This window comes from Ursus arctos, chromosome X, assembly GCF_023065955.2.
Source record: "Ursus arctos isolate Adak ecotype North America chromosome X, UrsArc2.0, whole genome shotgun sequence".
In the NCBI taxonomy this organism is placed as follows: Eukaryota; Metazoa; Chordata; class Mammalia; order Carnivora; family Ursidae; genus Ursus; species Ursus arctos.
Window position 1 is genome coordinate 88243054 of NC_079873.1, and position 16057 is coordinate 88259110.

Below are 16057 nucleotides of genomic sequence, written 5' to 3' on the forward strand. Positions count from 1 at the left end.
GATCACACTGGAATGTGTGTTGCCTTGTGCTGCCAGTTCTTTTGGTTTTTCAAGAGAATTCAGAAATCTGGATTTTTATTTTTTCTTTTTTTAAAAGATTTTATTTTTAAGTAATCTCTACACCCAACTTGGGGTTCGAACTCACAAACGTAAGATCAAGAGTCACATGCTCCACCACTGAGCCAGCCAGGTGCTCCAGAAATCTGGATTTTTACATAAAGTGGTATCTCTTGCGTTTTTAAGTGTTGGAATAATTAAAACATAGACTAGACCAATATGGGCTAGATCTGGGCCAACGACTGGTAGATACTGTTTTTGCTCTTTCTTTGAGCCCTTATTTTATAGGATAATGATTCTATGTAAATGAATATTCTAATACTATCAAATTTCTTCTATTAATCGCTGCTATTGTGAGTAGTATCTCCTATAATGATTGAGAGTAGGAAGAAAGAGGGAGAAGAAATATCAAACCCCCAGGTTTTACTAATATTTTGGAAGAACAAACATGTATTTAAAAAAACAGTAATCTGAGTGCCTGTTCTATAATTATCTGTGTGTATATTTATAAGCATAGACGTAGATGTAATCTGCATATGTATCATTGAATATGCATGCATTTATTTTACATACAGAATCTACAGATTTACATTACACTTCACATTTATGCAAATTTATACTAGAATTTACCAGATATGTAAATTCATGTCATAGATTTTTGAAAAATTAAAAAAGGCTCCAATTCAATTTTAGCTGAAAAGGGTTGAAAACTGGACAATGATCTCATTGCTTTGATAATCCAATTCCCTAAACTAGCCAGACCTTGGAAAATGAGCAGCTTAAATGTGTTTCTGCCTGTGCTAGAATTTGAAATGACTGTTTAATCTGTTTTGGTCCTATCTTGTATACTAAGAATATTTTTGAGAAGCTGTGTGTTGACATGAATGAAAATGAACGAGATCAATCACCTGCAGTACATGCAAACTATAAACTCTTTTCAAGTTAATCTCTATTGCAGGAGCTGAGTTTCTGAGGTCACCAGAGCCTTACACTGAAAAACAGTCTTGATCAACAACTAAAAATATGTGTAAAGAGCCCATCACGGATGTGGCACAGCATGAAATACTGTGGGGATACCAAAGACAGGCAACATTTTCAAGGAGCCGAACTTTAGTCAGTCTTGAGCAAGAATGTAAATATTTGGATCATGGAACTTTACATAAAAAGCCAGGGATGTACTGTATGGTGACTAACATAATATAATAAAAAAATATTATTATAAAAAAAGAATGTAAATATTTGGCACTATTTTGTTAGATTTTAAGAATTTCCTTCCTGGATTGGCTTTAGAAATAGGCTAGACATTAATCTAGGAGATGCTGATTTTCTTTCCAATTTGTTGATGCTTTATGTTACAATTTCATTGGGGGTAAGAGTATTGTCTTAAAAGCAAATAACTTCAAACTTCCTTCTTTTGGAGTTTCTTCTAGGTTGCAGGTTGCATTTTTAGCACAAAAGTAAACAGAGATGGTTATATATTAGCCAGAAGAATGACTACAGGAAGAGAACATAATACAATCCCATTGACATTCTGTAGATTAGAGAATGTTGGAGCTGGAAGGGACTTCACCATTCCTTAGCAGTTGTCCTATGCTCTTAGGGAGTTAGATTAGTTATCTCCAAGACCCTTCATAGCTCATTTGTCAAATGGGGCAGCCGAGGTCCAGGGTCAAAGTTTATATTTACTGTGGATCAATCTTTCAGGGGAAAGAGAGTTGACTATTAAAATACCAAAATGAGCTCATCTGAACTCATGAAAAATTTGCAACAATTTATATGGCATTTCAAATTAATGGGGCGGAATTGGTCTAGAACTTGAGATCCTAGAAATAAAATTTTTTAGCGTATCTCTTTAATCATAAACAAATTCTGACATATCTTGCGTATCTCTGTGGAAAGAAGCAAACCAATTAAACAAAAGAGCCCAGCTCAGTGCTTGGCTCCTTGCAGGCTTTCAACCTATATGTGGTCAGTGATGCTCACCATAGATTTCTATTTATTTTTTCATGTTTCTAACCTAGATGTCTCACTATTGGATGTAACTTTGTGGTATTCAGAGTATATTTTCTTTGACCTGAGCCTGTAACTCTTCTTTGAGGCAGAAACTAATTAAACAATTCATTTTGGTATTTTTTTTTATCATGAAACTGCTGCAAAAGTGATACTTGACTGCTATATAATTTTGCTAGATATATAAAGAGAAAAAGTAATTATTTGCCTGGATTTTATGTCCTATTAAAATTAAATAAATGCATAAAATACATAAATAAAACCTCATCAAGTGTTGGAATGTCAGGGAAGAGAATGAAATTTGTGTGTATTATTCTCATTGTTCAGCACAGCCGAGAATAGGAAACTGGTGCTATTAAGTTTTAATCTTTCTCCTTTCACATCAGAGCACTCATATATATGATTTTTAAAAAATTCAGTGGGGAAACTATGTACTTTAATATTAATTGCTACTAAATTGATAGTCTTTCATGTGAGCCATTTAAAAATTATGAACTTTGCTTTTCTGTTCATTCTTCACATAACTGCTGGGATAATCTCTTACCAATAGTATTTTCATTATATTCTTCTCTTGCTCAAAAACCTATAGGGAATGCCTATAGCTTTAGTGTTATAAGTGGGAGCTGTAGAGACAGAAGTTCTGGGTCTGAGTCTCTACTTTTTGCTAGCCGTGTGGCTTTGGGAATGCCATTCATTTCTTCTGAGGCTCAGTTTCTTTATAAACAAAGTGGGGAAATATATTAAAACTGATAATCTTGTTGAGAGGGATACATGAGACAATGTTTAAAGCTCTTCGCATAGCACCTGGCCTGAGGTAAGCCCTGGTACGTACTAGGTATTCAATAACTATTGATTTAATTAACTGATAGATACCTAATGCTTAGGAGGTAACATGCAAATCTTTCACCCTACCCTCTAAGAACTGGCTCCCGTATTTATCCCAAGAACCAACACTCTTGGTTAGTTATGGTCTAGTTAGGATCGCTCCCTTTGTTTTGGTCAGACTGATTTCCTTTCTGCCCTTATACACTACTCAGCTCCTTAGTCCCATGCTTGCACTGTTTTCATTACCCCACAGAGAGTGCCCTTCACTCTTCAATGCCACAGTATTTCAATTACTTTCATAATCTTGCATGAAACTCACCTTTCCCAGGAAATTGCCTAATTAACCCCATTTGACTTAGGGCTCACCATTATTCTGGTTCATCTCAGCACTCACGTAATCAGTCTGCATAATCCTCTGCACCTGCAGGCATACAGTTTTGCCTTGTTCTTAAGTCATTTTCTGTATATTTTGCCCCCTCCTCCAGCTAGTTTCAAAGCTCTTCAGTGGCAGTGAGGAATTCATCTCCTACTTTGTGTGCAACAACACCCTTTCCCATATTACCCTTGGCCTCTAGTTTCAAGAACACAGTTGCAAATTTTGCTGAATAAATGAATCAATGGTATCTAATGAAATTGCATTTTGCAGCTATGAAAAGCAAAACATCAAGTGGATGCAATTTTGTGCTTATGATCTAAAGCAGCCAACCGGGCATTCTGACAATGAACAGATATTTGTGATTATTTTTATATTTTCTACAATGAGGATGAAAGAGGACACATCATTATGGGACTGCAGGGACAGTGGTTAGCCGAGCATATTACATCACAAAATGTTCTACTGGTAGAGAATGAGTGTACAATTTCAGACAATGATATAGCTGTGTGACCTTGGGCACGTCAATTAACCTCTCAGGTGCTTCGTTTCCCCATCTGTAAAATATATGAGGGGGTGGATTATATTATCTCTGTCTGCTCTCAGTTCTATCATTTTCAGCTTTTAAAATCACGTACTATGGCCTGAGTTGGTAGTGTGGCAGTGCGTGTATGATGTGAATGCTAATTAAGTGATATCTCAGTGGTCATCGACTGGTGCCCTTTGAGGGTGCCCAAGTATATATTAAATATATGTAGATTTTGTCTTGGGTAGATGACATTTGTGATCTATTTCCTAAGAAACCAAATGGTTCTAGGGCTAGGATAAACAAGATTCAGTATTTTCTAGCAGGCTAAGAATGATGAGGGAACAAGAACCAGAAGAGGTTTCAGCTCAAGAATAGATCGAGGCTTAGGGAAAACAGGGTTGCTTTTGCTTTACCAATAAGCAGAAGTAAGTATCTTTCCCCATTCTCTCTCTCCCCTTCATTCACTACACCTCAGAGAGCCACACCCTCCCCAAAGAAGAATTTATCATTCACTAGAATTCATGATTCAAAATCACCATAAAAATTGCTATTTTTAAGCACAGAGATGGTTTAAGGAAAAAAAGAAAAAAGCATGTAAAGGGTGCTTGGGTGGCTCAGAGAGTTAACTGTCTGCCTTCGGCACAGGTCATGATCTTGGAGTCTGGGGATAGAGCCCCATGTCAAGCTCCCTGCTCAGCGGGGAGCCTGCGTCTCCTTTTGCCCCTCCCCCTGCTGATGTTCTTTCTCTCTCTCACTCATGATATCTCAAATAAATAAATAAAATCTTTATTTATTTTTTTTTAAAGATCTCATGTATTTATTTAGAGAGAGCATGCGCCATGAGCAGGGGGAGGGGCAGAGGGTCTAGAGGGAGAGAGAGAGAATCTCAAGCAGATTCGGAACTGAGCACGGAGCTGGACGTGGGGCTCGATCTCACGACCCTGAGAGCATGACCCGGGCTGAAATCAAGAGTTGGACGTTCAACCGACTGAGCCACCCAGGCGCCCCCTAAATAAAATCTTTAAAAAAAGAAAAAGTATGTAAAAATTTCATTAACACAAGAAAGTAGAAGGACATGTAAATTTATCCCAACTAATATAAATCACTTGCAAACCTGCCAGTGCCGTAGGTTAATGAGATTAATTGTGAGGAATTTATTCCCAAACACCAACCCAGAATTAAAAGATAGGCTATATTGATCTGTCTAGATGCATAAAAACATTTGTTTCTAATGACTGAGTGAAAATTACTTATTCAAAAACATTATCTTTCCACCATGCCTTTTTTTAAAAAAAGCAAGAAGTCTATGTAATTATAAGATAATGTTTTTCATGAAACTAGAAATCATTTCAATGAATAATGAGTATGTGGAGAGTATATATGGTGTAAGAGAAAATCTTCCATAATGAGAATCAGTTTTTGAAGAAATGGAGTTTTGTCAGGTTACAATAGCCTAACATGGCTTTTCAGAGCTTGGCCCTTTATATAGTACACTAAGCGTATAGTTCTTCAAGCAAAGGTAGGAACGATCTAAATGGATTACATTTATGTATCCCTCATACATAAAATAACTACAGAGACATGTTGTATGCACATGACTTGCAAATGGAGCCCAAAGGAAACAGAGAAGCATCCTGAGAAATTTGTCCAAGGTTGTTTCATAGCATTGAAGGGGCTACATAAAGCCATCTACAAAAAGACTGGGGAAAAAAAAGAACAAGTCACTATGAGGTCAAGAGAATGAATACTGAGAGTGAAGCTGGAAGGTAAAGGGTTGCTGGAAGCATAAGGGATAGAGGTCAGAGAATAGGATATTGGAATTAAGAATTTCTGATGTAGAGCAGTTCTGGTGATGGCAAGGTCTAGAGGGGCTTCCATGGCTGTGAGTGGGTGGAGTGAAGTGAAGGTGAATGCCGCAGGTGTTTAGATTAAGACCTATAAATGTAGGGTGTTAAGTGGACTGACTGTCCACAGGGATCTTCGTGGACTAGATGAATAGTGAGTAGCTATTCTGTGGAATGTGTTGTGGAGATACAGCCATAAATGAGGAAAACACAGTTCCTGACCTCATAGAACTTCTATTCTAGTAGAGAAGATAGATTAAACAAATCATTACATAAAGTATAATGAGTGTTACTTTTCAGAAACTGAAGAAATACATTTAGGCAAGGGGAGTCTGTCCTCTGGTAGCTACTGATAATAGAATTATATTTAAGAAGCCTTCCCTTCTACATTTTTCTATCATTTTTTGAGTAAAAAAAGACTTTCAGTTATAGATAAAAATAAAATAGCCTCAGAGAAATTCGATGATTTGTCTGATGTCATACAGCTAGTGAGTGGTAGAGCTAGGATTGAAAACTAGATCTGTCATAGTTGTAGTTCTGCTGTGGCTATGTGAGATGACTACAGCCCATCCTTCTGGCTGATTACAACAGAAAAATATGGAAAAATACAAAAACTGCTATTTGAGGACTTTAAAAAGTTAACAGAAGCAGTAAGGTTATGGAGTGGAGTCAAAACTTGGAGAAGTGACCTGCATGGGGTGAGTTTCCATTTTTTCCCCTTGTGCTGCTTTGTGGTAGAATGGGTACCAGTCACATAGCAGTGTGGTGGTGTTGGAAACTAAAACTCTGATAGAAAGCTCATGAACTTTCTGGCTCAAAGAACAAAGGATAGGAGCACCACAAAGCTGGGTAGTGTGGGAGGAATCATGGTAGGGAGAATGCTGGAGAACGGGCCCCTTAATTCTGTATAAGTCTCAGCTGGACTTCTGAGCTATGCATGCATAAGGTGGACCCTAATGAGCAGAGCAAAGGCTTTGAGGATTGGAGTGAGATTAGAATCATCCACACAAGTCTCACATCAACCCTGAACAATACCTGCACGGGACAGATCCAAATAAGCAGAGCAAATTCTTAAAGAAATAAAATAAGAGGGGCGCCTGGGTGGCTCAGTTGTTAAGCGTCTGCCTTTGGCTCAGGGTGTGATCCCAGGGTCCTGGGATCGAGCCCCGCATCAGGCTCCCTGCTCTGCTGTGAGCCTGCTTCTTCCTCTCCCACTCTCCCTGCTTGTGTTCCCTCTCTCGCTGGCTGTCTCTCTGTCAAATAAATAAATAAATAATCTTAAAAAAAAAAGAAATAAAATAAGAGTTAATTTTTTACAACTTTATTGAGGTATACTTTATATATGTACAATTAATCTAAGTTTATAATTCAATTATTTTTAAAGGAAATTAAGCACCATTTCCATCACCCCCATAAGATCTCTTGTTTCTGTTAACTGTTAAACTCTGTTCTCAACTCCAGCCCCCGGAAACCACTAATCTACTTTTTGTCTCTGTATATTTGTGTTTTCTGGACATTTCATATAAATGGAATCATATAATATGTGGTCTTTTGCATCTGGCTTTTTTCACTTAACATAATGTTTTTGATGTCCATCCATATTATGGTATATATGAGTATTTTGTTCTTTTTTAAGGATGAAAAATATTCATTGTATGGCTATTCCACATTCAAAATTAAGATTTGATCTGCCACCCATATAAGGCAAGACAGAATATATGGTCTAAACCTAATAGGGTGATTACCTGATTAAAAAAAAAAAAACAACATTCTCCAAAAAAACCAGAAGTTTCAGGACCTTGAGTCTAAACAACCTAATAGTCAAGATATCTGAGTGACTATGTATACTAGACATATTAAGAGCCTGGAAAATATGACCAATCCTCAAAGGAAAAGACAATCACCAAATGTGAACCTTGAGAAAACCCAGATGTTGGAGTTATCAGACAAAGTATTTAAAACATCAATTATACCTCTGATCCATGAAGTTGAGGAAAAAACACTTGAAATGATTGGGTAGATATTCTCAGCAAAAAAATAAAAAGTATATAAAAAAGAACCATATGGAAAATTTAGAACTAAAAACTACAACATTTCAAATGAAAAAATTACCATCTGGGCTCAATAATAGACTAGAGATGACAGAGGATAGAACCAGTAACTAGAAAATAGGTCAATAAAAGAAATACTGTATGATTTCATTTACTTTTTTTAAAAAAGATTTTATTTATGGGGTGCCCAGGTGGCTCAGTCAGTTAAGTGTCTGCCTTCTGTACACACCATGATCCTGGATCCCCAGGATTAAGCCCGGCACTGGGCTCCCTGCTCAGTGGTGAGTCTTCCTCTCCCACTGCCTCTTGCATGCTCTCTCTCAAATAAATAAATAAAATAAATAAAATCTTCATTATTTATTTATTTGAGAGAGCGAGAGTGCGAGTGAGTGGGGGGAGGAGCAGAGGGAGAGGGACAAGCAGACTCTGTGCTGAACATTGAGCTTAATGTGGGGCCGGACCCCAGGACCCTGAGATCAGGACCTGAGCCAAAACCAAGAGCCTGGCGCTTAACCACTAAGCCACGCAGGAACCCTTGATTTCATTTATATGTGGAATCTAAAAAAATCAAATTCAAAACAGGAGAGTAGAATAGTGGTTACCAGGCACTGAAGGGTGGGAGAGATGGGGAGTTTGATCACAGGGTACAAACTTTCAGCCATAACATGAATAAGTTCTAGGGATCTATTCTACAGCATGGTGTCTGTAGTTAATAAGACTGTATTGTATACTTGAAATTTGCTAAGAGAGTAGATCTTAAGTGTTCTTGCCACACTAACAAAAAGAAGGTAACCATGTGAAGTGATAGACGTTAGTTAGCTTGACTGTAGTAATCAGTGTATGTCAAACCATCACATTATACACCTTAAATATATACATTTTTTGTTTGCCAATTATACCTCAGTGAAACTGGAAAGAAAATAGGTCAGGGGTGCAGTGCCTGGGTGGCTCAGTCGTTAAGCGTCTGCTTTCAGCTCAGGTCATGATCCCGGGGTCCTGCTCAGCAGGAAGCTTCTCCCTCTCCCACTTCCCCTGCTTGGGTTCCCTCTCTCACTGTGTCTCTCTCTGTCAAATAAATAAATAAAATATTTTTTAAAAAAAGAAAGAAAATAGGTCAATAAATATTATCCAATCTGAAGAATACCAAAACAAAGATGTGAAGATTGAACAAAATGAACAGAGTTTCAGGGGCTTGTGAGACAATATACAAAAGCCTGGCATTCATATCATTAGAGTTCCAAAAAGAGAGAAGAGATTGGTGTAGAAAAAAATATTTTAAGGAATATTAGCTGAAAGCTTCTTACATTTCTTGCACAAATTTACAGATTCAAGAAAATTAGTGAACCCGAACAGAATAGCTCAGAGAAAACCAGGCCCAGCCGTATCATAATCAAACTAATGAAAACCAAAGATAAATTTTTAAAAATCTTTAAAGCAGCTAAGGATCATGTTTGTATATATGTCTGTATATATGGAAACAATGATTCAAACATCTGTGGATTTGTCATCAGAAACCATGGACACCAGAAGACAGTGGGACATCTTTAAAGGGCTGAAAACAAAGACATTCTCAGAAAAAGGGAAACTAAGAGACTCTGTCAACAGTAGACATGTTCTACAGGACATGCTAAACTAGGTTCTCCAGGATGAAGGAAATGTGCATTAGAGAAAAACTGGAATTTTCAAGAATGAAGGAAGAGCATCAGAAATGGTAAATATATGGATAAATACAAAAGACTATTTTTCTCCTAAGTTCTTTAAAATATGTATTGCTATTGAAATCAAAGGTGTGACATTGGTGGTATTTCCAGTGTAAATAGATGTTAAACATACAAAAAATACAAAATGGTAAAGGGACCCATATGGTTGTATGGTTTCTGAATTTTGTTTAAAGTGGTAAAATGCTGGTGCTGGGTGGTTCAGTCAGTTAAGTGTCTGATTTCGGCTCAGGTCATGATCCCGGAGTCCCAGGATCAAGCCCCACATCAGGCTCCTTGCTCAGCGGGGAGCTTGCTTCTCCCTCTGCCCCTCACCCCACTCGTGCTATGTCTCTCTTGTTCTCTCTCTCTCTGTCAAATAAATAAATAAATAAATAAAATCTAAACAAAAATAAAGTGGTAAAAAACTAAGTCTAAATAGATTGTGAAAGTTAAGTGTATATATTGTAATTTCTACTGAAATTATTAAAAATATAATTCAAAGAGAAACAGCAAAAAAGCCAATATATTAATTGAAACAGAATAGAAAAAAATATCCAGCTAACCCCAAAGAAAGCAGGAAAAGGGTTAGAGAAGAGCAAAAACAGTGGGGACAAGCAGCAACAAATAATGTCATATTGAAATCAAATCATGCCAGCAATTACATTGAGTCTTAAAACTCTAAACACACAAATTAAAAGGCAGAAATGGAAATTAAATGATAAAAAAACAAGTCCCAATTACATGCTGTCTGTAAGAAATACACTTTAAATATAAAGGCATATATAGGTTAAAAGTAAAATGATGGAGCCATCTTGCTGTGAAGCAGGAGCCAAGCGATCGCGGTGCCCTTTGCAGCTGTGCTTCTCACCCTATGCTTTCAATGGAGGTACTGGTATTGGTAATCACTGGAGGAGATTTTTCAGTTGTTGCTTCTGACACTCGATGGAGTGAAGCATTTTTAATTCACACGTGGGAAAGCCCCAAGTGTTACAAATTAACAGACAAAACAGTCATTGGATGCAGCGGTTTTCATGGCGACTATCTTACCCTGACCAAGATGACTGATGCAAGACTAAAGATGTATAAGCATTCTAATAACAAGACCATGATTACAGGGGCAATTGCTGCAATGCTCTTGACAATCCTCTATTCGATGCACTTCTTTCCATACTATGTTTACAACATCATCCAGGGACTGGGTGAAGGGAAAGGAGCTGTGTACAACTTTGACCTGGTCGGGTCCTACGTCAGAGACTCTTTCAAGACTGGAGGCTCAGCAGGGGCCATGCTACAGCCCCTGCTTGACCACCAGGTTGGTTTTAAGAACATGCAGAATATGGACCATGTCCCACTGTCCTTGGACAGAGTCATGCGTCTTGTGAAAGATGTCTTCATTTCTGCGGTGGAGAGGGATGGTTTCACTGGGGGTGCACTGGGATCTGCATCATGACCAAGGAGGGCATCAGGGAGGATGCTGTTCCCCTGAGGAAGGATCAGTTTGTGTGTTGGTATCATCAGTCACTTCAAAACTGGTCAATTTTGTATCTTGGAGCTATTGGACTCATTTCTTTTATTAAAAAGTAAAGCCTGAAGTAATAAAGAAAGTAAAATGACGGAAAAAATATGCAATGCAAATAATTGAAAGAATGTTGTGGTGACTATAGTAATATCGGACAAAGTAAACTTCGGAGCAATAAATATTACCAGGAAAAAAGAAGAAACTAATTATGAAAGAATTAGTTCACCAAGACATAAATGCATATGCAGCTAACAACAGATCTTCAAAATACGCCTGATAGAAAGTCATACAAATGAAAGAGGAAATAGACAAATCAACAAGTCTATATGGTGACTTCAATACAGGTATTTCAGTAATTGATAGAAAAATTAGAAAGATGACTATGAATATAGAAAGCCTAAACAACACCATCACCAGCTTAAATTAATCTTCTTATCAAGTGCACATGGGACATATTCTGGGCCATAAACAAACCTTAAAATTGTTAAAGAATGGAAGTCATACGAAGTACATTTGCTGACCATAATGATACTAAACTAGATAGTAATAACAAAGACATAAAATATCTGGAAAATCCTCCAATATTTGGAAAAAAATTACTAAATAACCAGTAAATTAAAGGAAAAGACCCAAGGGAAATTAGAACATATTTTCACCTAAATTAATTTTTGTTAAAGATTTTATTTATTCATTTGAGAGAGACCGAGACAGAGAGAGCACAAGCAGAGGGAGAGGCGGAGGGGGAGGCGGAGGGAGAGGGAGAAGCAGACTCCCCACTGAGCTGGGAGTCCAACGCAGGACTTGATTCCAGAACCCTGAGATCATGACCAGAGCTGAAGGCAGACGCTTAACCATCTGAACCACCCAGGCACCCCTTAAATTAAATTGAAATTGTAATATTTGTGAGACTCATCTAATGTAGCTGTTCAAGGGAAGTTGTGGCACTAAATGCATCTTTTAGAAAAGAAAAAGGTTTCAGAGTGAGGTTCCAAGCATCCACCTCAAGAAACTAGTAAAGCGAATTAAATTCAAAGAAAACAGGAGGGGGGCGCCTGGGTGGCTCAGTCGTTGAGCAACTACCTTCGGCTCGGGGCCTGATCCCAGAGTCCTGGGATCGAGCAGGCATCGGGCTTCCTTCTCTGCTGGGAGCCTGCTTCTTCCTCTCCCACTCCCCCTGCTTGTGTTCCCTTTCTCTCTGGCTGTCTCTCTCTCTCTGTCAAATAAATAAATAAAATCTTAAAAAGAAAACAGGAGGAAGGAAATGGTAAAGTTAAGAGCAGAAATCAATGAAAATGAAAACAAAAACAATTGAGAAAAATCAATGAAACTAAAAGCTATACCTTTGAAAATTCCAGGAAAATTGAATCTGTAGCAACGCTAAAAAAAATTGAGTGAAGACACAGATTGCCAACATCAAGAATGAAAGAGAGGCTACCACTACAGAACATACAGGCATAAATGGATATTAAGGGACTACTAAAGACAATTATATGCATATAAATCTGAAAACTTAAATTGAACCGATTCTTAAAAGACACAAACTACTAAATCTCGCTCAAGAGGAAATAAGTTACTAGACAGTCCTGTATCTATTAAAGAATTAAATTCATAGCTAAATAAACTTTCAAAAAGAAGACTCTAGGTCCAGATGGCTCCACTGGAGGATCCTATCAATCATGTAAGAAAAGGACCAGTACTAAATCTATACAATCTCTTCCAGGAAAAAAGGTCAACGTCACCCTGATATCAAAATCAGAAAAAAAAGTTAAAGAAAATTAGAAGCCCAGTATCCATCATAAATAGAGTTGCAAAACCCTAAACAAAATATTAGCAAATAAAAGTCAATAATATATGAAAATGATAATACATCAGAACCAAATGAAGTTTATCTCAGGAATGTAAAGATGATTTATCACTGAAAATCAATAAATTTGATTCACCATAATAACAGATTAAAGAAGAAAAAATATACAATCATATAAAAAATGCAGGGAGAAGAATTTGATAAAATTCAACATCAATTCATGATTTTAAGAATTATCCACAAACAAGGAATCAGAGGGGAACTTAACTCAACCTGATACGGAGGATTTATTTAAAAAAAAAAAAGACACCTAAAAACAAAACAAGAAAACACCCCTTAGGTAATAACATACTTAATGGTGAACTGAATACTTTTTACTTAAGATCGGGAATCAGGGAACGATGTCGACTTTAACCTCTTATTTAACTTTGTACTTGTCCTCTTGAGTGAAATGAGGCAAGAAAGATAAATAAAAAGTATAGAAATTGGAAAAGAAGAAATAAATCTGCCTTTATCCATAGATGTCATGATTTTCTAAATAGAAAATACCAAGGAATCTACAAACAAGATCAATATACAAAAATCAGTTATTTTTCCAAATGCTGACAGTGAACAATTGGAAGACAAAATTTAGAAGTCCATGCCATTTATAATAGTACACACATCATGAAATACTTATGCATAAATTTAACAAAATACACTTATCTGTTTGCTGAAAATTACTGAACATGGATAAAAAGACTCAATGTTGTTACATTTTAGTTCTCTCCAAATCAATCTATAGATTCAATTCAATCACAATAAAATCATAGCAGGATATTTGTAGATATAGAAAAGCTGGCTCAAAAATGTATGTAGAAATGCAAAGAAACTTAAATAGACAAAACAACTTGGAAAAAGAAGAAAAAGTTGGAGGACTCACACGAGCTGATTTCAAGACTTACTATAAAGCTACAGTAATCAAGACATGATGGTATTGGTGACAGGATAAACACACAGATTATTGGTACAGAACCTAAAGTACAGAAATAGAGCCACAAAGATATAGACAATTGATTTTTTTGCTACATCTACTTTATTTCTTTGTTAGTTCATGCATTTTTAAAAATATTTTTATTGTGCTAAAAATGTATAACATAAAATTTACCATCTTAACCATGTGTAAGTATATATAGTTCAGTAGTGTTAGGTCTATTCACATTGTTGTACAACTAATCTCCAGTACTTTTTCATCTTGCAAAACTGAAACTCTATACCCATTAAACAACTGCTGATTTCTTCTCATTCCAGCCCCTGGAAACCACTCTCCTACTTTCTGTTTCTATGAATCTGGCTGCTCTAGATACCTCATATAAGTTAAATCATACAGTATATGTCTTTTTGTCATACCAGTATATGTCTGACTGTCTTATTTTATGTCCTCAAGATTCATCCATGTTGTTGCATGTGTCAGGATTTCCTTCCTTTTGGCAAATTGAATTTTGACAAGGTTCCAAAGGCAATTAAATGGGAAAAAAATAGTCTTTTCAAAACTCGTGTCTGAAAAATTAAACAGTATGCAAAAAGAAAAAAATAAGTATACCCAGTGCCCACATCTTGGTTATTATTACCATTCTCCAATGAAAGGAACCCTGGACTCTTGGGAAAATGGCTAACTTTAGGACCAGGGAAGAAATATACAATATGAGCCTGGAACATTTTGTACTGCCACAAAGCAAGGAAGCAAGCAAGCAACATCAAGAAAAACCCCTTGATGAAGGGGATATGTCAAAGAGACACAGGACCTAACTGAAAGAGGTCCCAGTGGCCAAAGCTGGAGTAATTTAAACAACAAAGCAAATGAAATAGTGTCAGATCATAACCCAAAATATGGAATAAATATCCATGAGTCCATAGTGTCATAAATGATGAACAACAAAGAGCAACGACCTTCTGAGTTTTGAAATTTTTGAGTACTGATACTCAAAACAACATTGGTGGATTCAAAATAATTGTGATGAGTAAAATAAGCCAGACATGAAAGAGTACATACTTCGTGATTCCATTTACATAAAATTCTAAAAAGTGCAATCCAATCTATAGTGACAGAAAGTAGGTCAGTAGTTGACTGGGAATGGAGGTGGGAAGAAGGATGGAATGCTGCATAAATTATCTTTTTAGGGGGTACCTGGGTGGCTCAGTCAGTTAAGCATCTGCTTTCAGCTCAGGTCATGATCCCAGGGTCCTGGGATTGAGGCCTGTGTCAGGCTCCCTGCTCAGCGGGGAGAGGGGGGTCTGCTTGTCCCTCTCCCTCTGGCCCCACCCAGCTCGTGTGCTCTCTCCCTCTCTCTCGAATAAATAAATAAAATCTTTTTTTTAAAAAATTTTATTTATTTATTCAACAGAGATAGAGACAGCCAGCGAGAGAGGGAACACAAGCAGGGGGAGTGGGAGAGGAAGAAGCAGGCTCATAGCGGAAGAGCCTGATGTGGAGCTCGATCCCATAACGCCGGGATCACGCCCTGAGCCTAAGGCAGACGCTTAACCGCTGTGCCACCCAGGCGCCCCAATAAATAAAATCTTTTAAAAATTATCTTTTTGGGATGATTGAAATGTTTCTTATCTTAATTGTGCTGTGTTTTCATAGCTGTACACATATGTCAAAACTAATCAGATTTTACACTTCAGCTATGTGCATTTTATTTTTATTTCAGTTAGGCCTCAATAAGGTTTTAAAAATTGTCTGCTTGACCCTCAGTCTAAAGCTCTTTTCGTTATAGCACTGTTGCATATCTGGGTGGGATGGAACCTTTGAGGATGGCGGACAGAGAGAAAGAATCAGTATTTATGAAGTGATCTATGAGAATTAGAGTCTCCCAGGTATTGAAACATAGTATTAGGTCAGACTTCAAATAATAGATTGGACTACATGAAATTGCTCTTTTTATAGGCCGGAAGTGGTTGAATATCAGAATTTCATATGGTTCAATCTATAGTAATTTGTCTTTTTCTAGTGGGGGGTGTGTACATGGAAAGAGCATAATATATGCATTGCATTTAGACTTAGGTGCACGGGCGCCTGGGTGGCTCAGTCGTTAAGCGTCTGCCTTCAGCTCAGGGCGTGATCCCGGTGTTATGGGATCGAGCCCTGCATCAGGCTCCTCCACTGGGAGCCTGCTTCTTCCTCTCCCACTCTCCCTGCTTGTGTTGCCTCTCTCTGGCTGTCTCTCTCTCTGTCAAATAAATAAATAAAATCTTAAAAAAAAAAGACTTAGATGCAAATTCATAGAGTGGTAAAATGTGACATCTGTGAGTTAATTCAAGGAAGGATACTGGCTTCTCACTCTCAGTACAAGTCACGAAGAC

At 37.3% G+C, this 16057-nt stretch overlaps 1 protein-coding gene across 1 annotated transcript; it reads left to right on the forward strand.

Annotated features, from left to right (window-relative positions):
• The first annotated feature begins 10260 nt into the window (after positions 1-10260).
• Positions 10261-10839, forward strand: LOC113241205 (proteasome subunit beta type-1-like). The gene has a single exon (XM_044392147.2). It carries the CDS (start codon positions 10261-10263, stop codon positions 10837-10839), a length of 579 nt encoding a protein of 192 aa, XP_044248082.1.
• Positions 10840-16057: the final 5218 nt, after the last annotated feature.

What these genes read in the sequence shown, in the direction of transcription:
- LOC113241205 (XM_044392147.2), top strand. Translation starts at nt 10,261, where the DNA reads ATGCTTTCAATGGAGGTACTGGTATTGGTAATCACTGGAGGAGATTTT.